The following is a 23,407-nucleotide window of genomic DNA, read 5'->3' as shown; positions in this document are numbered from 1 at the left end:
CTGTGCTGTACAGTAGGTCCTTGTTGGTTATCCATTTTCAGCACAATTCTTTTTTTTTTAAGTAAGGTTTTATTTTTTTATTATTTTTTTTGGCTGCGTTGGGTCTTTGTTGCTCCGCGCGAGCTTTCTCTAGTTGCAGCAAGCCAGGGCTACTCTTTGTTGTGGTGTGCGGCCTTCTTATTGCAGTGGCTTCTCTTATTGTGGAGCATGGGCTCTAAGTGCGCAGGCTTCAGTAGTTGTGGCACGCAGGCTCAGTAGTTGTGGCTTGCGGGCTCTAGAACACAGGCTCAGTAGTTGTGGCACACGGGCTTAGTTGCTCCGTGGCATGTGGAATCTTCCCGGACCAGGGCTCAAACCCGTGTCCCCTGCATTGGCAGGCAGATTCTTAACCACTGCGCCACCAGGGAAGTCCTATCCATTTTAAATATAGCAGTGTGTACACGTCAATCTCAAACACTCTAACTATTCCTCTTCCCCACCCTTCCCCCCTGGTAACCATAAGCTCGTTCTCTAAATCTGTGAGTCTGTTTCTGTTTTATAAATAAGTTCATTTGTATCTTTTTTGATTCTCATATAAGTGATATCATGATATTTCTCTTTCTCTGTCTGACTTCCTTCACTCCGTATGACAATCTCTAGATCCATCCATGTTGTTGCAAATGGCATTATTTCATTCTTTTTAAAGGCTGAGTAATATTCCATTGTATATATGTACCATATCTTCTTTATCCATTCTTCTGTCGATGGGCATTTAGGTTGCTTCCATGTCTTGGCTATTGTCAACAGTGCTGCAGTGAATACTGGGGTGCATGTATCCTTTCCGACCATGTCTTTCTCTGGGTACATGCCCAGGAGTGGGATTGCAGGATCATATGGTAGATCAATTTTTAGTTTCTTAAGGAACCTCCATACTGTTTTCCATAGTGGCTGCACTAATTTACATTCCCACCAACAGTGTAGGAGGGTTCCCTTCTCTCCAGCATTTGTTGTTTGTGGATTTTTTGATGATAGCCGTTCTGACTGGTGTGAGGTGATATCTCATTATAGTTTTGATTTGCATTTCTCTAATAATTAGCAATGTTGAACATCTTTTCATGTGCCTCTTCATCTGTATGTCTTCTTTGGAGAAGTGTCTACTTAGATCTTCTGCCCATTTTTTGATGGGGTTGTTTGTTTGTAAATTTGTAAGCTGTTTGTAAATTTTGGAAACTAATCCCTTGTCGGTGACATCATTTGCAGATATTTTCTCCCATTCTGTGGGTTGTCTTTTCATTTTGTTTATGGTTTCCTTTGCTGTGCAAAAGCTTTTGAATTTAATTAGATCCCATTTATTTTTTTTTTTATTTCCATTACTCTGGGAGATGGAACAAAAAAGATATTGCTGCGATTTATGCCAGAGAGTGTTCTGCCTATGTTTTCCTCTAAGAGTTTTACAGCATCTGGTCTCAAATTTAGGTCTTTAATCCATTTTGAGTTTATGTCTGTGTACAGTGTTATAGAGTATTCTAATTTCATGTGTTTACATGTAGCTGTCCAGTTTTCCCAGCACCATTTATTGAAGAGATTGTCTTTCCTCCATTGTATAGTCTTGCCTCCTTTGTCGTAGATTAATTGACCACAGGTGCGTGGGTTTATTTCTGGGCTTTCTATCCTGTTCCATTGATCTATATTTCTATTTCTGTGCCAGTACCATACTGTTTTGATGCCTATAGCTTTGTAGTATAGTCCGAAGTCAGGGAGCCTGATTTTTCTTTCTCACGATTGCCTTGGCTATTCGGGGTCTTTTGTGTCTCCATACAAATTTTAAGATTTTTTGTTCTAGTTCTGTGAAAAATGCCATTGGTGATTTGATAGGGATTTCATTGAATCTGTAGATTGCCTTGGGTAGTATAGTGATTTTGATAGTATTGATTCTTCCAATCCAAGAACACGGTATATCTTTCCATCTGTTTGTGTTGTCTTTGATTTCTTTCATCAGCATCTTATAGTTTTCAGAGTACAGGTCTTTTGTCTCCGTAGGTAGGTTTATTCCTAGGTATTTTATTCTTTTTGATGCAGTGGTAAATGGGATTATTTCTTGAATTTCTCATCCTGATCTTTCATTGTTAGTGCATAGAAATGCAATAGATTTCTGTGTATTAATTTGGTAACCTGCATCTTTACCAAATTCATTGATGAGCTCTAGTAGTTTTCTGGTAGTGTCTTTAGGATTTTCTATGTATAGTATCATGTCATCTGCAAACAGTGACAGTTTTACCTCCTCTTTTCCAATTTGGATTCCTTTTATTTCTTTTTCTTCTCTGATTGCTGTAGCTTGGACTTCCAAAACTGTGTTGAATAAAAGTGGCAAGAGTGGACATCCTTTCTTGTTCCTGGTCTTAGAGGAAATGCTTTTAGCTTTTCACTGTTGAGTATGATGTTAGCTGTAGGTTTGTCATATATGGCTCTATTATGTTGAGGTATGTTCCCTCTAAGCCCACTTTCTGGAGAGTTTTTATCATAAATGGGTGTCTAATTTCGTTAAAAGCTTTTTCTGCATCTATTGAGATGATCATATGGTTTTTATTCTTCAGTTTGTTGATGTGGTGTTATGACATTGATTGGTTTGCTGATATTGAAAAATCCTTGCATCCCTGGGATAAATCCCACTTGATCATGGTGTATGATCCTTTTAATGTATTGTTGGATTCAGATTGCTAGTATTTTGTTGAGGTGGTTTGTTCGTTTGTTTGTTTGTTTTTCTTTTGCTGCACTGGGTCTTCGTTGCTGCGTGCGAGCTTTCTCTAGTTGCGGCAAGCAGTGGCTTCTCTTTGTTGCGGAGCACAGGCTGTAGGCTGGTGGGCTTCAGTATTTGTGGCTCGTGGGCTCCAGAGTGCAGGCTCAGTAGTTGTGGCACATGGGCTTAGTTGCTCCACAGCATGTGGGATCTTCCCGGACCAGGGCTCGAACCCATGTCCCCTGTGTTGGCAGGCAGATTCTTAACCACTGCGCCACCAGGGAAGTCTCTGTTGAGCATTTTTATGTCTGTGTTCATCAATGATATTGCCCTGTAATTTTCTCTTTTTTTGTGGTATCTTTGTCTGGTTTTGGTATCAGGGTGATAGTGGCCTCACAGAATGAGTTTGGGAGTTTTCCTTCCTCTGCAGTTTTGTGGAACAGGTTCATAAGGACAGGTGTTAGCTCTTCTCTAAATGTTTGATAGAATTCATCTGTGAAGCCATTGGGTCCTGGACTTTTGTTTGTTGGGAGTTCTTTAATCACAGTTTCAATTTCAGTACTTGTGATGGGTCTGTTCATATTTTCTATTTCTTCTTGGTTCAGTCTTGGGAGATTGTATCTTTCTAAGAATTTGTACATTTCTTCCAGGTTGTCTGTTTTATTGGCATACAGTTGCTTGTAGTAGTCCTTTTCTTTCTTTTTTAGGCTGTACTGGGTCTTAGTTGCAGCATGCGGGATCTTCGTTGTGGCATGTTTAGTTGTGGCATGCGGGCTTCTCTGTTGCAACATGCATGTGGGATCTAGTTCCCTCACCAGGGATCGAACCCGGGCCCCCTGCACTGGGAACACAGAGTCTTACTGGACCACCAGAGAAGTCCCTGTTAGTAATCTTTTAAGATCCTTTGTATTTCTGTGGTGTCGGTTGTAACTTCTCCTTTTTTATTTCTAATTTTATTGATTTGAGTCCTCTCCCTTTTCTTCTTGATGAGTCTGGCTAAAGGTTTATCGATTTTGTTTATCTTTTCAAAGGACCAGCTTTTAGTTTCATATTGTTTTCTTCTTCTCAGTTTCATTTATTTCTGCTCTGATCTTTATGATTTCTTTCCTTCTACTAACTGTAGGTTTTATTTGTTCTTCTTTTTCTAGTTGCTTTAGGTGTAAGGTTAGGTTGTTTATTTGAGATTTTTCTTGTTTCTTGAGGTAGGATTGTATTGCTATAAACTTCCCTCTTAGAACTGCTTTTGCTGCATCCCATCATAGGTTTTGGATCATTGTGCTTTCATTTTCATTTTTCTCTAGGTATTTTTTGATTTCTTCAGTGATCCATTGGTCGTTCAGTAGCATATTGTGTAGCCTCCATGTGTTTGTGTTTTTTACAGTTTTTTCCTTGTAGTTTATTTCTAATCTCATAGCATTGTGGTCGGAAAAGATGCTTGGTATGATTTCACTTTTCTTAAATTTACTGAGGCTCACTTTGTGGCCCAGCATGTGGTCAGTCCTGGAAAATGTTCCATGTGCACTTGAGAAGAATGTATATTCTGCTGCTTTTGGATGGAATGCTCTATAAATATCAATTAAGTCCATCTGGTCTAATGTGTCATTTAAGGCCTGTGTTTCTTTATTGATTTTCTGTCTGGATGATCTGTCCACTGATGAAAGTGGGGTGTTCCAGTCCCCCACTATGGTGTTACTGTCGATTTCTCCCTTTATGATTGTTAGTATTTGCCTTATATATTGAGGTGCTCCTATGTTGGGTGCATATATATTTACAATTGTTATGTATTCTTCTTGGACTGACCCCTTGATCATTATGTAGCGTCCTTCCTTGTCTCTTATAACAGCCTTTATTTTAAAGTCTGTTTCGTCTCATATGAGTACTGCTACTCCCCCTTTCTTTTGATTTCTCTTTGCATGCAATACCTTCTTCCATCCCTGCTTCACCCACCATCTTCTCACACCTGAATTTTTGCAGGAGCCCCCTAGCTGGCCCCCATTCAGGTCTGCTCACCTTAGGTGCCAGAGTCATCTTTGAAAATGCTAATCTGAACATTCATGAGCCTCAGCCCCTCAGGGACCAAATTGAAGATGTGATCGGGCCCCTGCCCAACTCAGCAGCATCCTCTTGGCCCCTCTCCCACAGTTCCCCAGCCCACGGCACGTACGTTTCTTCCATCCCACTGTGCCTTTGCTCCACAGAGCCTTCATACGTGCTCTTCCCCTCACTCCTTGTCTAGACTCCTTGTCTATCTATTCCTCCTAGGTTCTCAACTAAAATGTCACTTCCTGACCCCCAAGCCTTGGTCAGGCCCTGGTAGTCACTCTGGTACCCTGCCTTCTCCCTGGAAGTCCGGAGCATTGTAGTAATTACTTAGGTATTAGGTAATTACGCTAAATGACCCAGTAGACTGTCAGCTCCCTGAGGGCAAGGACCACGGCTGACTTGTTCGTTGCTGCATCTGCGGCCCCTAGCCAGTGCCTGGTACGTGGTGTTGATAAATGTATAGGTAGTTATCATGAACTTTACTTAGAGAAGACACAAAAGATGTTCTTTAAAACGTTGGTGGTGGCTTTTGGGGTATAAAATTATGCATGACTTATTTTGTTCTTTCTACTTTTCTGTGCTTTCTGTTTTGTTGTCAGCGAGCAAGGCAATAACTGTCGGTTTGTCAAAAGACATCAGTGCTGGGCCCCAAGCTGAGTCCCCTGTGCAGGATGCACCAGGGTTCACCTCTGCGCTCCTGCCCTTGTCCCCACAGGCCTGAAGAGTGATGCGACAGGCATGATGGAGGTCGAGTCCTCCTACTCGGACTTCATCTCCTGTGACCGGACGGGCCGCCGGAACGCAGTCCCTGACATCCAGGGAGACTCCGAGGCCGTAAGCGTACGGAAGCTGGCTGGCGACATGGGCGAGCTAGCCCTCGAGGGCGCAGGTCAGAACCCATGGGTACTCTCGGGTTCAAGCACTCCTGGTGGGAGACCCTCTTCTGGGCTCCGGGACTGGCCTCTTAAGTCCTAGCCGGCCCCCTCTTTCTCAGAGAAGAAACTGCATTTAAATCAGGCCCCAGGCCCACGGTCAGTGGCAGAGGGCAGCCACTCCCTAGGCTAGGGGGTGCCAGTGTCTCAGGCCGTGAGGACCCTCTGGCCAGGCATCCCGGTGCTTCCCTTTCCCCTCAGCCTCCCCGTCCACCCACAGGCCCTGTCAGTTCTCCTCCAAGGTCCCTCCCCAGTCCCTCCGCTTCTCTCTGTCCCCACAGCCACCACCTGGCTCAGGCCACTCCCAGCACCCCAGCGGCCTCTGCCCGGGCCTCCCTGATCCATCCCCGCCCCAGCCCTCCTGCTGGACAGCTGCCAGCAGGGTTCATTTAAATCCCCTGTCCCATCGTGCTTCTGCCCCTGCATCCACCCCCCTTCATCTCACGGTTTCCTCTGCTAGAACATCCCTCACCAGTCCTGGCTCCCCCAGGAACCCCACCCTCCCTCCCCGTGCCGTCCCGTCAGTGGTCTGTCAGCCCTCCCTTGTCCTGCGGCCTGAACTCCTCACCAAGCGTGGGAGCCTCCCCGGGTCTCACCCTGCTCCCCTCCAGCCTCTGCTCCCATCTTTCTCCCCTGCGCCTCTGGTCCAGCCTGAGGAAGGGACTTCTGTTTCCTGGAAGTCCCTGATGGGCCTTGCCGCGCTCTCCCTCTGTCTGGTCCTGCCTGCCCTCCCCTTGCCAGGCTGGCTTTTCCTCTTTCTCAGAGGCCCAGACCGCTCTGCTGAGAAGCCATCACTCCCCTCTCTGGCAGGGGAGGCGCCTGTTCTCTTGGCGCCTCCACAGCCCCCTGAGCACAGGGCCTCTCCCCTGGGATCCGCGTCCTGGGCCCTCGGTGCCTGGTGGCGTTTGGCACCCGGCAGAGGTGCCTGGTCAGTGGCTGTTCACTGACCAGCACGCCCAGCTGCCATGCCAGGCCTGCTGCCAGGCCATCTGCGTCTGCTCTGGTGAACGGTTTTCGATCTCCTTCAACTCAGCGTAGCCACTCATCCACCTGCCCAGGCCCTCTAATGCCTGCTCCCACCCCCGTCCGATTCGAGATCCCTGAGGTACCTGGTGTCCTGGCAGCTGTCTGCCAGGGTGACGGACAGTTAAAAGGGGACCTGAGGAAGGAGTAGTGCTCACCGCAAGGCAGTGAGGTGCTCCCGGCGCAGTGCAGGCCAGAGTGGCTGGCCGAGGAGCCTTCCAGTAGGCCTGGCAGCGAGCAGCTTCCACTGGCACGTCTGCGCGCCGTGCTCAGTCCGGCGGACTCACCGAGGGAGTGGGAGTACGGGGAATGCAGGTTCTGATCCTGCAGGCCCTGGAACTTCTGTTTGCCTAAAGCTCCTGGGAAACTGAGGCGGAGCCCGGGCAGGGGAGGAGGGGCCACAGCCTTGGCCTGTCCTGAGGCCTGGCGGCCAGGCCTCCCCAAGTCCTGTGTGTTAACGCTCCCCAAGCCCTTTGTGTGCAAACCTTTGTCTTCTCTGATGTTTCCTTACGCGGGGAGCACAAACGCTTCCTTACTTGGCCGAATAATGAAACGTAAACAGCCAGCAGGGCTGAAGGAATATGAACGCACTGCTTGGCAGCACGTGACCTGAAACTGCCCTGAGGGAGTCCCAGGGGTGCTGGCTGGAGAGGAAAATGCTTGGGGACCTCTCTGTGGGCCAGAAGAGAGCTGGGACCTGCACAGAAGAAGCCTTGCCCCTGGCTGAGCTGTCCCATGTGCCAGGTGACCACAGAGGGGCAGGGATGTCGTCATCCTCACTTCATAGATCAGGAAGCAGAGGCTTGGAGAGATTAAATAAATTACCTGAGGTCCCACAGCAAGGAAATGGCAGAGCGGCAGTTACTGCGGAATTTAACGAAAATATTCTTGCTCGCCAGGGCGGGAGGCTTCGGACCAAGTAGGGCATCACAGACTGGGGAATCTGCCTGAAGTGCAGTCTCATTTGTCAGCCTTCCAGTGGGCCAGGACCCTCTGGGACCCGGCCTTTGCTACAGGCCCTGCCCCATGATAGGAGGTGACCTGAGGCACAGGTGTCCAAGTTCTCCCTGCACCCCTCACTCCCACTAACCCCACCTCTGAAGCCCGCTGCCAGGGCAGAGTGAGGCGGTGTCAGTGACGGGTGTTTACAAACCCTAGAGAGCGCTCCTTTAGGCGGCAGCCTTCTGGTTAGTGGAAGGGACACTGCTCCCTCCACTGTTTGGCTCTCAGGCAGCTCGGTTCACCTCTCTGAGCCTTGTTTTTCTCATCCGAGTCGTATCATGACCCTCATCACACCTCCAGGCTGCTGTATGACTGCATGGAAAGTACTTGCCTGTCTGCAGCCTCAGGGTCTGGGCGCAGGGTAGTTTCTCCCTAGTCACGTGAAGGGCTTAGCCTAAGGATGCAAAGACAGAGGCCAGAGAGGGAGATGGGGGTGGCCTGGTGGGGACACAGCACAGTGAAACAGCGATGGGCTCCACCCCAGCCCCTGCTGCAGGCCACCCCTGGTGCTCCCCTGGGCTGGCATCTTCTGATGCCCTTCTCTGTCTTACAAGAACTACTGTTTGCTGAGCACATGCTGGGACTCTAGACACCCCACACAAACATCCTGACCCTCCCCAGCTACAAGCATCCATCCATGATCCTGGCCTTTTCTTCACTTTAATTATACTAGTAACAGCACATGCACATTTTCTTTGTAGAAATTAAAATGTTACAGACTAGGCTAAAGTTCCCTTTAGCTACTACCCCCCAATCCTGTCCTGCTTCCCAGGGCTTATCCACGGTTACTGCTGTGGCTGGGCCCCTCTGGACCTCTTTCTATGCATTACGTTTGTATATATGCTCCTTTCTCTCTCCTCTGCAGAAGGACAGGCGGAGGTGGGCACCCCAGACAAGGAAGGTAGCAACCAGCCCAAGAGCAGCGATGGGACCACCTCATCTTGAACATGACCTTGCCCGAGGAGGCTGGAAGAGTGACGCACCGTGGACGGAAGCCCTGGCACTGGCCCAGCAGCCTTTCCTCTGAGCAATGTGTTCCAGGCAAGCCAGGCCAGACTGAAAGGCAGCCCCAGAGGCTCCCGTGGCCCCTACCCTGGGAAGGCCCTCTGCCCACACCCCCAGGCTCCACGCTCCCACCACCTCCTCACTTGCCCGGGTACACTTTCAAGACACTGTAACCACAGGATGTTATTTATTCAGCAGGTGCTGGGACTCGGGGGCTGGGTCCTGCTACCTGGGTGAACAGCTGGGGCAGGGACCGCATTCTAGCTCTGCCCCCTCTTCTCCAACCCAGCCAGCCTTCTGTGTCAGGACCTTCTTATCCCTTTTTTAAGAAGCACTTTTAAACTTTTTAGAAACTTTAAACCTTTTCTCAGCAGAGAGGGAGGGAGCTGACAATTTACCTTTTATTTTGGAAACCATTGTAAGTTAAACTCTTTGACCATCTATGCAGCTCTGAGGTTCCCTCATGGAGCTTCACAGATCCATTTTTAGCGAAGGGATCTTGTGCTCAAAACTCTGATTAACTCTTTGCCCTTTCTACCAAGATAAGTGACACCTAGGACCCAGGAAATAAATGCTGATGATTTGTGTGATAGGTTTAAGATGATTATTTCTCCTTTAAACAGCAAAAGCAGGGGCTGGGCCTTGTTCCCCCAAGGCCATGATTAGCTGGGACCCATTGCTGCCCCAGGCTTCCACGGAATGAAGTACCTGAGAAGATGCCGGGGTACCGCAGAGGCCAGCACACCTCAGGCCAGTATCTGAAGAATCATCTTCCATCTTACCCTCTCTCACCCCAATTCACAGCTTTGGGAACCCAAAAGGAAGGTTTCCCCACTTAGGACCTAGAGTAGGAGGGGGTTAAGAGTTCAGGGAGCATTTAAGCAGATAAGCCTTCAAGAGAAGCCTGGTTTCTTCTGGACGGAGAGTAGGCTTTGGGCTCCGCTTTGCCCCCCCCTCCCATTCACAGAGCCCACCAGGCTCTCGGGACCCTGCTGCTGGGCAGGCTGCCTGCGTCGGGGGGCCCCAGGGGCTCCTTCTGTTCTCCACAAACCCAAGTTGGCCCGCTCCGACGCTCCGACCGCAGCGCCACACACCACGTGCTGCACAACCCCAGCTGTTGTTTTCTTTATTAAGCACCAGATTTTCAGCACAGGTTACCAGCGGAGGGAGGGATTCAGATTCAACCAGCCACAGGCCCTGATCCTGGCCCGGGCACACAATCAGAGGAGAGACACGGCCAGGCGGAGGTATATGTGTGTACGGAAACAGGCATGTGGGCTTCACGAGCGTCAGTAGCTGACTCTGGAAATCATAGTCTCCCTGGAAGGAGTAAAGGGAGTTGTGAGGACTCCATCCACAGGGTGAGGACTCTGAGAGGTGGCCACGATGTCTTCAGGGACACTGCCCTGCTTGCCAAGAGAAGCAGAAAGGTGAGGCAACTTGTAGTACCCAGGACATTTAAAAAAAAAAAAAAATCACAGAACATCAGAGCCAGAGAGGAACCCCTTTCTACAGATGGGGAGACTGAGGCTTAGAGCAAGGAAAGGCTCTGTCAAGGCCACACAGGAAGGAAGGAAGCAGAACCTAGCTGCACCCTGGGCTCAACTCCCTGCCCTTGGCTTTGGGCAGCCCTGGAGATGCCCCAGGTTGCCAAGACCTTGGGAGTGGGCTTGAGAAAGGCTCCTCCTCAGACCAGCCTCACAGCATTATGCAGGAAGTGAGCCTGTGCAGTGAGGGAGGACCACCAGCCAGGAAGTCATCACGCATCCCTGGTGCTGCCCAGGAGAGGAAGGGAGGGCATCTTGCTAGAAGTCCCTGGAAAGACAGGTGGGAGCCAGGACCTGGGCAGGGCCCCAGCCCAGCAGCTCCATCAGAAACATACCTGCAGAGGCCAAAGGTGGCATCCCGTAGGCTTTATAGAGCAGATCAAGAAGCTCCCTCTTCTCATCTTCTGGGAGGAAACTGGACTTTGCCGCATTGATGTTCTGGAAGGGCCAGCACGGCAGACAGTGTGAAACCAGAGAGCATAGGAGGGAGTCCTTAGCAATCTAGTGACAGTCCATTAAACATGGGCAATTCATTAAGCTCAGAGTGGCGAGGCCTTGTCCAAGGTCACGCGGCAGCACCCGCCAGAGCAGAGACTGTGAGGTTCTGGGTTCTTAACGTGGCAGGACGTGATACACAGATGTGGCAGGGAGGTTGGAGAAACCTTTGAGAGACGGGGTGGGATGTGTGGCGCCAGAGAGACAGTCCTGCAGGGACAGACTTGGGATGTCAGAACCACGGAAATCAAGGGCTCATCCTGGGGTCTCTGAGTGGCCTGAAAAGTGTGTGCAAAATGTATAGCTGAGCACACCTTTCTGGGGAGATGGTTGACAGCTTTCAGAGTCTTTCAAGGCACTTGACCGAAGCAGAGGATAAAAAACCCAGTCCTAGGTCAGGATCTCAGCCGAAGATGTCTTCTCCGTGGAAGGCATCGAACTCCAGGTCTGCCTTGGCCTGGCCTGTTGCAGCAGACTCACCCCTCATTCTCCAGGGCTTCCGGGCCCTGGACAGGACCTGCAGGCCTCACACACTCCCAGGGCCCAGAGTCAAGGCACACACCCACTCACCAGTCTCTTAAACTCCTCTTCAGTGAAGCCCATGTCCTGTTTGGTCATCTGGTAATCAGTGTCCAGGGTGGACTTGAAGATGAGTGGGTCGTCCGTGTTGAGGGAGTAATTAGCCTGATCGTTTTTGAACCTGGACAATGCAGGGGGTGGGGGGGAGGAGGAGAAGCGCCTCCCATTACTGCTGTGTAAACAGTCTCTGCACGTGGACATCCACACTCCTTTGAACCGCGCGGCACCCTTAGACAGGCCTGGAGGTTCTCCTCGTTGTACAGAGGAAGACACAAGTTCAGGGAACTCGGGTGACTTGTCCAAGGCCACATTACTAGCAACTCAAGACTTAAAGCCATCCAGCCAGGCCAGAGCCAGGCAAAGGCAGGAGAGGGGCCGGCTTGGCGAGGCCAGAAAAGCAACAGCCCGCTCTAGCTACCCGCCTCTCTGGCCCTGCCCTCCACAGCCGCACTCTGCGAGTCGTCTGCCCCCTTCACCAACCGTCCTCAGCCCCCGTGGGATCTGACTCTTCAGATACGCCATGGGGCCTGTTCTTAGCATACTCCCTGACCACCATCTTATTAAATCCAATGGACTTTTCCTAGCTCTAACTTCACCCGACTTGTGGAGCAGAATTTTATACTGTTGACCTTTTCCCTAGATTTCTTGGACACCGCACTCGTGGCTTTCCTCCTGCCTGTACCTTCAATGTCACTGTCCTGGATTCTCTCCTAGGCCCTCTTTTTTTTTTATTCAAACAGAAAATCACAAAAATTATAACCATCCGCATCAGTTCACTCAGTCCCATGTAATTTTGTTTACCTTGATCTTTTGTTAGCACTTTTATGAATTCATCAGTTTTCCATTAGAGTTCTGAAAATGCTTATTCATTCAGTTCAGCAGTACAGTCAGTTACCAGAATCCTAGGCCCTCGTGCTCCACCGTCTGCTGAGGCCATCACTTCTCCTTCAAACACCGTATCTCTAGGTGACTCTGAGTCTTTCTCCAGCCCACAGGCTGTATGCCCACATGCCTTGGGTGTCCTGTAGGTACTGCACACGCCACACTCCTAAAGCAGCTCAGGCCCGCCTTGTACTCAGAGTGTGAGCGAGCCCAAGCTCCTCTCCTTCTCGTAAGCTTGGCGGACAGACCTCAGTGCTGGCCTGAATATGGTCACCCCGAGTTCTTAGTGAACTTCTGGGTCAGCTTTTCCCTCCTGAGGCCTCGCCCAGGGCTCAGTCCCAGGGCAACCTGAAGAAGGGCCAAAGCTTCTTAGTTAAGCCTATGGGGCAGCCTCGGGGTGGGGTGGGACGGGACAGGCTCTCCTGGGGAAAGCTTCAGGATGTGCTGGGGGAATGCCCAGAGGGGCCAGGAGCAGAGACCACGTGAGCAAGAGAGACTCATCTTCCTAATTCCTAGGAGGTGGAATCTGGAGTGTGGACGTCTCCTTTGGGGTCGCAGGGCGTTCCGCTATAGCTGGATGAGCTATGGGGCCCCCAGCTGTGCTATCCAAAGGCTGGGTGGCCTCATAATCAAGTTACACCACATCCAGACTTTGGCTTCCTCACTTGTAGGACGGGGACAATAGCGCCCGCTTCCCAAGCATTTGAAGAGCTTTCACACCCAGGAGGCCCCGCAGGAACCAGCGCCCAGTCGCTGCATCCCCTTCCCACCCTTGGCTTTCCTAGTACAAAACTGAACGGAGCCCAGGGGACCTGGCCTCACCGAACGACTGCATGCTCCGTGCCTGGCTTCCAGGTGCCGGTGAGGTAGCTGGACCAGGGGCAGACCTGGAAGAGCAGGCGGGTGGCTGGCATGAAGCCCCCAGGGTTGCGCTGACCCCCGTCCCCAGGCCAGCTGGCGCCACCTCCTCCGGCGCCGTTCTTGCCCCGGTCACAGCGGCCCCCTCGCAGCAGAGTCCCAGGAGCCGTCAGTCCTGCCTTCCTCCCCCCACCCAGCAGCTCCAAGGCCCGCGGCCCACGCTGCCCGCGGCTGCTGGACCCTCCGCGCGCTCCACCGCTCCCTTGACCTCCCCCTCCCCTCACCTCGAAGTGCATGTTTTCCTGCCGCAGCCTGTTGTAGAGGGCCGGGTCCTCCAGAGTGTGGTAGCCGTGCCCCAGCCTCTCGGTCTTGAGCACGTCCACGGCCTGTTGACAAGCAGCGTGGAGCCCAGCACGGGCTGCGGGGCGAGCGGGGAGAAGGGCCCCACCGCCTGCCCAGCCACTCACCTCTCTCACCACCTCGGCCGAGCCCACCTCCCCGGCGTGGACCGTGCGGTGGACGCCGCTCTTCACGGCCTCCTGTAAGGGCGAGGGCTTGGTCAGGGGCGGCCTGGGGCTCGGCCCCGCAGGCCCTGCCTTCACTACACTCGGGCTGAGTCAGCCTGGCTGGCTCCCAGACAGGGAGGTCGGGTGGGTTCCGTTTTTGTAATCATTTAAGTGGTAGTCCTCCTTTATTAGACAGTTATTATGAGTCAGACACTGGAGGAAATGGTTTAGACACCTTACGTCATATTCACAACTGCTCTAATACCTATCTTACAGGGAGCGGGGAGGGACTGAAACTCAGGAGAATCAGGTATCACGACCAGGGTCAGACCGCTAGGAAGGGATTCCAGAGCCCCTACTCTCCACCCCATGCTTCACCCCTTCCACGGGAAGCACAGCATGAGGCTTCGAGACGTCTGCTCCAACCCAGTCATCCCAGCAGATGAAACAGGCCCAGAGAAGAGAGAGTCTCGCCCAAGGTCACACAGCGAATCATTAGGCCGAAAGGCTCCAACCCAGGACCCTCCAGCACCAAGTGGGGTTTTTTCTTTCATACCAGATTCCCAACTTCTAGAGCTCCTAGAACCAGTCACACACACTTGGGAGCCCAGGAGGCCTCGTGATCCCCCGTCGGTGTGCCTTCCTGCTACTGGTATAGAGACCAGCTCCCCACGGGGTTCCCCCAGAGCCAGCCTCTCCTCTGCCTCCGTCCCCCAGGACCCACCGCGTAGGCCTGCACGTGTTCAGGGAAGAGGGTGCTGCCTTGGATGGTCTCATCTCCGGCCAGGTCGATGGCCACCACGGTCTGCTGCCGGTACTTCTTACACAGCTCCACCACCTCGGGGGACCAGCCTGTGGGCGAGATGCCCGCCGGGCCTCTGGCAGCAGCACGGAGGAGAGAGACCCTCCCCGCCCTCCCACCCAAGGCCAGCACAAGGCCCAGTGTCCCATCTTCAAGGTCTGACCCCGCGGCCTTCAGGGCCTCAGCATCCTCTCCTCGCAGAGAGCCTCGTGCTGTGGCTCACGGTCACAGCGAGGCTTTGCCGAGGCTGCACGTGTGAGACAGCGAGGTCAGGGCCTGGGCTCGGTAAACGACAAATAGCAATTCTCTCTCAATCCCCACACCCACCCTCAACTTAGCAGATGAGATGGAGGTCCGCACAGTTTAACATTTAAACCTAAAACAGCTCCCACTAGTGTTACTAAACACATTGCTGACGTTGGTCATTGTAAAGTGTTTTAAAAAGAATGACCAACCCCAGGCTTTGGAACCAGGTGGCCCTGGGTTCTGCTCCGGGCTTTGTGCCTTCCTGATTGAGCCTCTCTCTACCTCAGTGTCCTCATCTGTCAAATGGGGATAAACGATGGTGGTCCTGTCTCCTAGACCCGTGAGGATTAGAGAAAATACCCCAAGCCACTCTGCACAGGGAGGCCCTGCAGGTTGACACTAGCCCCTCGCCGTGGGCTCACTACTCCTTAGAGCAGAGAATGGGGTAACTACGATCACCTCCTGTGACAAGGCACGTCTGAGATCCAGAGAGGTGATGTGACCTGGAGAGAGTCACACAGCGGGGCTCTGCCTTGGAAGCACAAGCCCTGGAGATGTGACCAGTGTTGGTCACAGGGAGACCCCTCAGGCCCTGGCGCTGAGACCTAGTCCCAGGTTCCACAGCCCTGACAGGAGGGGGCCTGGCCCACAGGGTCTCAAGGGAGGACTGCAGCCTGACAGGAACCAGGCTTAGGCTTTTCTCTGTCGTTCAGCCTCCCTTGATTTTAAGCCTCCTGCAGGTCATGTGGCTCCCAGGCTCAGCCTCCCTGGGGAGAAAATTCTGTTGCAGGTAGTTCCGAGCTTGCCCAGGAGGAAGACCCGAGGTCCAACTGATGGGCTCAAGAGAGACCATGGGGACTGGTATGGCCCCTGTGCCCGGCCAGGAGGTTGTGGTGGCATCAGGTGGGCAGCCAGGGACGGGGCCAAGGTCACACTCACTGGGCTGGTGGCGCATGCAGCACAGGATGGACCGCACCTTCACCCCGAAGTCTCGCTCTCCGTCTTGCAGGCCCTGGTCCACTAGACACACCACCTCATCCGGGGTGAGGTCCCCTCTGTGTGCAGAGAAGAGTTGGGGTGGGCCTGAGGCAAAGACAGACCTAAAGGACAGCCCTGGGACTGGGACAGAGGAGGGAGGGGAGGCGGGGGAGTAAAGAGGGGAAGGAAAGGAGGAGAGAAAGAGGAGGAAGAGGGATCTTCCAGGAGAAGCCCTCAGCCCCACTAACCCACTGCCTCTGAGGAAAGGACGAGGGAGATAGCCCCAAGCCCTAGCGCACCCCCTTCCAGCTTCCTTGGAACTGCCTGGACGCTTCCAGACCTGCGAAGACTGTCCCAGTTCGGGGGGTTGTCAGACACAGCCCTCCTCCCACCCAAGATGGAGAGCACTGCTAAGCTAAGCTCACCTGTTGTGATTCCCACTTGTCCACAAGTATCAGAGTCATGGCTAGAAGGGAGCAAGGTGGTTGAGTGGTACCGCTTAGACATCCCTGGGGTCCAGGCAGAGGGGCAGGAGTGGGCCAAACTCACTTTGGTTGCAGGGTTAGGATAGACCCCTAAGAGTCACTGGATAAACTGTGGGCCAGTTCAGGGAGCCAGACCGAAGTCTTGCTTGGGCCACGGCCTCCCAGGCTGCCCCTCGCGGTCTTGGGTCAGGCCACCCTGCCACAGCACCAGCACAGCCCTCCAGACGGTCACTCACTCAGCCTGGTTCCAGGGGATCGGCTCCACTTTGGAGTTGGCCAGCAGGTGCGGGCTGTAGCGCACCTCCACGTACACCACGCCCTCCTTGGCCTTCATCTCCACAAACTCGTAGGCAGTCCTTTTGATGGCCTCCCGGCAGCCCCTGGGAAGGGAAGAGAGTGGCTGGGGACAAACTGCCCCAAGGCCCTTGGGAGCTCCAGGAATAACAAAGCTGTCCCCTGCCCATAGCAGATCAAACCCATGTGTGGCCCCCCAATCTCTCATCACCCAGCCCAAAGCTCCGGGCATCTGCTGGAGAAAATCCTAGAAGCACAGCACGTCCTGTCAGCTCTGCTTCCAAACTCGATGCCAGTTCTCGCCCCCTCCGCCCTGGTTCTAACCACCTCACCTCTCTAACTGGCCTCCTGGTCTCCAGCTTGCCCCTGTAGAGCAGCTAGCTCAATCTTTTAAAAATGGAAATCAAAGAGGGAATTCCCTGGCAGTCCAGTGGTTAGGACTTCACGTTCTCACTGCTCAGGGCCCGGGTTCAATCCCTGGTCGGGGCACTAAAATCCCACAAGCTGTGCAGCATGGGCAAAAAAAAAAAAGGAAATCAACATCACTCCTCCACTCTGAACCCTAATGGCCTCCCACCTCGTAGAGTAAGTCTCAACTCCACCTCCCAACCCCCCACAAGGCCTGCGTAATCTGGGCCCTTGCCAGCCTCCCGCTCCTTCCATGACTCCTCCAGGGTCTTCTTTCTGTCCAGCGAACAACCAAGCTTGTTCCCACGTCAGGGCCTTCGTGTTTACAGCACCCCAGCCTGCAGGCTCTTCACCCAGATCACCCTATGCTCCCTCCTCCCTCCATTCAGAGCCCGCCTCCAGCCTCACCTCCTCGGGGAAGCCTTCCCTGACCACCTTATTTTATTTTAATTTTTTAAATTTATTTTTTATTTATTTATTTATTTTTTGCAGTACGCGGGCCTCTCACTGTGTGGCCTCTCCCGTTGCGGAGCACAGGCTCCGGACACACACGGGCTCAGCGGCCATGGTCACGGGCCCAGCCGCTCCACGGCATGTGGGATCTTCCCGGACCGGGGCACAAACCCGTGTCCCCTGCATCGGCAGGTGGACTCTCAACCACTGCGCCACCAGGGAAGCCCTGACCACCTCATTTTAAAACATCTCCTCACCCTTTTTCACCTCTTCCCCTGGGCTTCAGTTTTCTCCATGGCCCTTATCACCACTCGACATCACAGATCACGTGGTTTCTTTATTAGCTGGCTTTCACCTCCCCAACTAGAACGTAGTCTCCATGAGACAAGGACCCCTCCCTCTGTCTTGTCGGCTACGATCCCTCAGCCAGGGACAGAGCCTAGGACATTGCAGCCACTGAAATATTTGTTGAGTGGTAAGTGTAGGCCAGCAGGGAGGAGAAACAGGAGAAAAGGACACACGCAGGCAACAAAAAGCCGAAATAGACAAGGGGGACTGCACCAAACTAAAGAGCTTCTACACAGCAAAGGAAACCATCAACAGAGTGACAGGCAACCTACCAATGGGAGAAAATATTTGCAAACCACACATCCAATAAGGGGCTAACACCCAAAATGTGGAAGGAACTCCTATGATTCAGTAGCAAAACAAACAACAAAAACTGATAAAAAGTAGGAAAGGACCTGAATAGACATTTCTCAAAAGACATACAAATGGCCAACAGGCCCATGAAATGGTGCCTGACATCACTAGTCACCAACGAAATGCAAATCAAAAGTGGCTTAAGCCTTCAGGAAGCTGGTCCTCTTCTGTCTTGTGGCCCAGAGACAGGAGCCACCTGGGCAGTGGCGTGGGAGACGCTCCTCGTCCGGGGGAGAGGCAGCATGTATGCCAGACCATCTGCTGACCCAGGCCAAGGATGGGGGCAGTCGATGCCTTCCAGGCAGAGCCCAGAAGCTTCCAGAAAGCAGCCAGCAGCCTCGGCATACATCTTCCTTCCCCAGGACTCCTCATTCCTGTCCTGCCACTTACCCAGCCAAAGGCCTCCACCAGCCTCACACACCTTCCTCACTCGTCCTCCAACAACCCATCCTCCAGACCGTTCCTCAGGTCCAGCCCTCTGGACAATATCACAGCCTTTCTCTCCCAAGGCCCAGTCCACACTTTCCTCCTCCAGGCAGCCTTCCCTGACTCCCCAGCCCCCTCATCTTCCCCCTCCTGAGCTCTGGCAGCACTGACCGCCAAGGCCCCATTCTCGCCTGCCTTGGGAAACTCTGCCTCGTGCCAGGAGGCTCAAGGCGACATCAGGACAAGAATCTGGGCTTCACCCCTTGCCAGCTGTGCGGTCCTGGGCAAGTTCCTTCACTTTCCTGAGCCTTCATTTCCTCCTGTGCAAATGAGGAGTGTGTCTAGCTCACAGGACTGTGGACAGCTACAAAGAGAATAGTTCTGTGAACTGTACACACATTATATTCTTCTATATCTAAGATATTCTGCTATCAAAAAATGGAAGGAATGAAAAGTAACATAAAAACAGCAGTGCCTGGCTGTCGATACAGGTAGCAATTGTCCTCCTAGTAAGAGGAGGCTTGCTGAGGACAGTGCTGTGTCCATTCCAAACCCCAGCCCTAGGAGGTAGAGAGGGTCATAAGCCCCATTGTCTAGATAAGGGAACTGAGGCCCAGAGAGGGCAAATTTGCCCAGCGTCGAAGTTATTTCTTGAAAGAATCTGATACTAGGATCTATGTTCTTAACCCCCACATTCTGTCACTTTTCTATAGAAGTTGAAGGAGGTTCAGCCCATCATACCCATTTTCCAGAAGGGAAAACCGAGGCCCAAATGCATGGAGAGATTCGCAGGAGTGCACACAATGGTGAGAGGCAGAGCAGGGTTATACAGCGCCTTCTCCCACCCCACAGGCTGAGGTGTGCAGGCAGCCCGATGTGGGCACAGGGACCGACGCTGCCCAGGGTTCACGGCGGGTGGGAAGACTTACGCGATGGCGGGCATGTAGTAGGCGAACTTGGCCAGGAAGCCCGGGAGGCTGAGCGGCTTGTCCATGCCGATGATGTCCTGCAGCTCCTCTGGTGTGTCGGCAGGGAGGGTGATGCCCCGCTTCCTGGGGACAAAACAATGAGGGTGATGGACAACCCTGGGCAGGACCTTACCAACTCCTTGCGGGGGGTGGGGGTGGGGGCATCTGACCCCTCTTATTGGACAGATGGGAAAACTGAGGCCCAGGGCATATAGAACCAGGACCTGAATCCTTCTAGGATCTTCTGTCCCCAAGGCCATGACCAGCCAGCAAATCTCAAGGGGGACAACTGGGGTTAAAGTCCATTTAAAGTGCACATGAACACACACACGCCCCCTGGTGCCTGGGGACAGGGAAGGTGCCAGGGCAAGCGCTTGGTAGAGCTGGCTGGTCGTGTGCCAGGTCAGGGGTTATCAGGTCAAGAACTGCAGCACACAGTGCCTGGGACAGGAGCAGGCGCCAGACTTCCCCCCCCCCACCCTCCCTCTGGCCGGCACACCAGGGAGGCTGGCCTGGCCCACTGTGCTGGTAGAGGGAAGCCAGCCCAGCCATCCACCCTGCCAGCACTCTCCCCTCCCTGACCACAGCCTCCCACACACGGCTGGGCCACGGCAACCACTCGGTAAGGGCTGCCGGAGAACGGCCCTTCTGGTCTGGGGCCTCCTCCTCTCCACTGGCATCTCCACCTCCCCCCAGCCAGGACCAGCAGGGTGCAAGGCTGGGCTGCCTTCCCCGCTTCTCATGCTCCAGCCTCCTCTACTCCTCCTGGCTCTGTCCCAACTCATGGGTCACCCCTGGCCTCAGTTTTCCCACCTTTAAGATAAAAGGGACAGGCCGAGGACACCTGTCAAGAAATGCTTCTACCATGAGGGACAAAAGACCAAAGGCACTCTACAGAAACAGAGAAATGCAGAGAACAGAAAACTTAAAAACCCAAAATGAATAGCCTCAAAGAGAGGAGACGATGTTACATCCTTGAAACAAGAGCATCCCTTTTTAAAAACAGGACATTCAGAAAGAAAGAAAGAGCTCTTGAAGATTTGGAAGAATATGGCCACGCCCATCAGGCTGTAATAAAAGGAATGGAAAATAAAGTTGAGAAAATCCTCCAGCAGGTAGAACAAAAGACAAGATAAAAAATAGGAGCAAATGGGGGCTTCCCTGGTGGCGCAGTGGTTGAGAGTTCGCCTGCCGATGCAGGAGACACGGGTTCGTGCCCCGGTCTGGGAAGATCCCACGTGCCGTGGAGTGGCTGGGTCCGTGAGGCATGGCCGCTGAGCCTGCGCGTCCGGAGCCTGTGCTCCGCAAGGGGAGAGGCCACAACAGTGAGAGGCCCGCGTACAGCAAAAAAAAAAAAAAAAAAAAAAAAAAGAGCAAATGATTAAGAAAATTATGTGATTAAACCAGGAGGTTCAGCCTCCAGTTATCCACAAAGCAAGAACAGAAGATAGAAGGGAGGACATTGCCAAAGAAATGGAAATTCAACCCAAGTGTTGAAGTCCTTTAATAGCTTGTTATTAAAATATTTCCCTACATAAATACCTGTTCCCTAAACCTCCTAAATATGCCTTCTTCCCCTTCTGCATGACCCCAGAACCTATGAGTGACCAGTGGGTATCACCACGGGGTCACCCTGTTGCCCAGTTTGCCAGTCAGACTCCCATCCCTGCGAGACGTCCCCGGGGAAGATGAAGCCCCGGGTGCAGTCCTAGCACCGAGGTCAGGGGCTCAGCGCCCTTGGGCCTTCCCCTGCTGGTCAGTCTGCCCCAAGGTCACCCTCATGAGGCCATCCCCAGTCACCGTAGCCTCTGCAGAGCCCGTACCAGTTGTTAGATACTATATTTTGGATATCTTTCTGGGAGCTGGTGAGTGGAAGGCAGAGGAGGTGTGGCTAAGGCTCCGACCCCCATATTCCCAAGCACAACGGCCACATTTGCCCCAGGTCCCCTGGACTGATCCAGAGATCCAGAGCTTTCAGTCCTCTCCCTCTGCACATCAGCATCCGAGGGCCCACGATGTGCTGGGCACTGGATGGATAGCCGTGACCAAGGCAGACCTGTGTGTCTGATCGTCCCCTTTCCCCTCCCCTCAAACCCCTCCCCCTCCCAGGCTCCACATTTCCTAATACAGCTCCTCCATCCATCCAGCTGCCTGAACCAGAGACAGGGGGCTCCCCCAGACTCCATCTCCCTTACCCATCAATAGCCAGTCCCCAAGTCCCAATAATTTCTTCTTAAATATTTCTCCAACTAGTCTCTTCTCCAGCCTCTCTCCTCAACAGTCACCCAAGAGAGATCTTTTTACCCCACAGATAGAGTGGCCTGGGAAGGCCTTTCGGAGGGGGTGACATTTAAGCAGAAGATTTAGACTGTCCTTTTCCCCTGAGGGAGCAGGCGGAGAGATCCAGGCAGGCGGGGTCGGAGCCCTGCCGAGAGCCCCAGGCAGAAGCAGCGAGGGAATTCCAGGGCAGGGAGGCTACAGTTCAGAGCAGGGTCAGTGGTAGATGAGTCCACTGCCAAATGGGGGCTTCGCAGGAGCTGGGACCTTATCCTGAAAGCACCGGAAGCCACTGAAGGATTCTAAGCAAGGGAGTGACATGAAAAGATGTACTTTTTAAAGAGCTCCTCCTGGCTGTGGTGTGGGGAACAGACAGAGGGAAACAGGGCAGAAACCAGAGCTGCCGCTAGGTCCGCTAGGAGACGATCCAGCACCTCACAGGGGACCGGGCCTCCGGAAGCTACTCAGACTGAGCTGTAAAGATCCTGTCTGGGACCCAAGGTTGAGGCAGGAAGGAGTTGTTCCTAGGTCCCCTGCCACCCACAGCCACTAACCGCAGCCAAGGCTCCCTCCACCCAGGGCCAAGCTCAGCTCTTAGATGGTCCTGTTTCCCCATAGCCATGGCCATGCCCCGGGTGCTGCTCAGTCCTCTGCCCTCCACGCTGGGTGACACACTGAGAGCCCAGTGTGGAGTTCAAAGTCCATCCTCCTCCTGTAGGTACGAGATCACCCTGGGCAGGAGCTGTCCCCTTGAGGACCTCCATATCCTTGTCAGTAAAACACAGATGGTATTTTGTTTTCAAGGTACAGGGAGGAACAAATGAGACTATTTGTGTGTCCAGGGAAAGATGGCAGACTCTGAAGCCCAATGGCCTGGGTTTAAATCCCAGCTCTTATTTAAAGGCTGTGTGGGACTCCCCTAGTGGCGCAATGGTTGAGAATCCGCCTGCCGATGCAGGGGACACGGGTTTGACACCTGGTCCGGGAAGATCCCACATGCCGCGGAGCAACTAAGCCCGTGCGCCACAACTACTGAGCCTGCGCTCTAGAGCCCGCGAGACACAACTAATGAGCCCACGTGCCACTACTGAAGCCCGCACGCCTAGAGCCCGTGCTCGGCAACGAGAAGCCACTGCAACGAGAAGCCCGCGCATCACAACGAAAAGTAGCCCCCGCTCACTGCAACTAGAGAAAGCCCGCATGCAGCAATGAAGACCCAACACAGCCCAAAATAAATGAATAGATAAATAAATAAATTAAAAAAAGAAACAGGTGAGAACACAGTCAACTGAGGCCCAAGTCACAGGGGCAGAAAAGAGGCTACTGGATTTGGCCAGGGTGAGGGAGGGGCCACGGGCCAGATGCTGCCCTCCTTCCCCCTCTCAGCCCAGCTCACTCACAGCTGGGAGTCCTCCAGGTGTTCTGTCCATATCCCAGTCTGACCAACTCCCCGGTCCCCCTGCCTGCTGACCTCAAGATCAAACTCCAGCTGGATCAAACCCGCACCCACCTCTCTAGGGCCCATGGAGGTGCCTAGACAGTTCCCAAGATGCCAAATGGTTGTGGGAAACAGAAAATCCGACCAGTTGCCCCACAAGGGCTTTTCCTTTTCCTCCTCCCTCTACCCCGCCCTGGACACTCTCACCTTCTTGCTCCGCTAATGAGCACTATGTGACCCTTTAATGAGCACCTGCGATTAGACCCCATCTTGGTGCCCGGTTAACCCACCCTAATGGCCTCATTAAGGTCCCTGAATCAATAACTGGCACTTGACATGGGC

The 23,407-nt window shown here is 53.0% G+C and overlaps 2 protein-coding genes across 11 annotated transcripts in view; one reads left to right on the top strand and one right to left on the bottom strand.

The window, feature by feature from the left end:
* PKIG (cAMP-dependent protein kinase inhibitor gamma) overlaps positions 1-9,311 on the top strand; it is a 100,679-nt gene extending 91,368 nt beyond the window's left edge. For all 4 annotated transcript variants that reach the window (XM_060030746.1, XM_060030744.1, XM_060030745.1 and 1 more), the window contains 2 exons: positions 5,475-5,648; positions 8,582-9,311. In XM_060030746.1, the coding sequence (XP_059886729.1) occupies positions 5,498-5,648; positions 8,582-8,661 (231 nt within the window). In that variant the 5' untranslated portion in view covers positions 5,475-5,497 and the 3' untranslated portion in view covers positions 8,662-9,311. The remainder of the gene's footprint in view (positions 1-5,474; positions 5,649-8,581) is intronic.
* A 594-nt stretch (positions 9,312-9,905) lies between these two features.
* The window catches only part of ADA (adenosine deaminase), a 118,220-nt gene continuing 104,718 nt past the window's right edge, over positions 9,906-23,407 (bottom strand). For 4 of the 7 annotated variants that reach the window (XM_060030740.1, XM_060030742.1, XM_060030741.1 and 1 more), the window contains 10 exons: positions 19,312-19,434; positions 16,336-16,479; positions 15,576-15,691; positions 14,313-14,440; positions 13,550-13,621; positions 13,367-13,468; positions 13,047-13,111; positions 11,334-11,463; positions 10,604-10,706; positions 10,087-10,130 (listed from right to left, as the gene is read on the bottom strand). In XM_060030740.1, coding sequence (XP_059886723.1) covers positions 10,114-10,130; positions 10,604-10,706; positions 11,334-11,463; positions 13,047-13,111; positions 13,367-13,468; positions 13,550-13,621; positions 14,313-14,440; positions 15,576-15,691; positions 16,336-16,479; positions 19,312-19,376 — 942 coding nt within the window. In that variant the 5' untranslated portion in view covers positions 19,377-19,434 and the 3' untranslated portion in view covers positions 10,087-10,113. Of the gene's footprint in view, positions 10,131-10,603; positions 10,707-11,333; positions 11,464-13,046; positions 13,112-13,366; positions 13,622-14,312; positions 14,441-15,575; positions 15,692-16,335; positions 16,480-19,311; positions 19,435-23,407 lie in introns of all 7 variants that reach the window. The other 3 variants (XM_060030738.1, XM_060030737.1, XM_060030736.1) reach the window with 3 other exon arrangements.

Source organism: Delphinus delphis, chromosome 15, assembly GCF_949987515.2.
Source record: "Delphinus delphis chromosome 15, mDelDel1.2, whole genome shotgun sequence".
Taxonomy (NCBI): domain Eukaryota; kingdom Metazoa; phylum Chordata; class Mammalia; order Artiodactyla; family Delphinidae; genus Delphinus; species Delphinus delphis.
The sequence above is the reverse complement of the archived record's forward strand: the minus strand, read 5'-3'. Positions and strand labels throughout refer to the sequence as shown.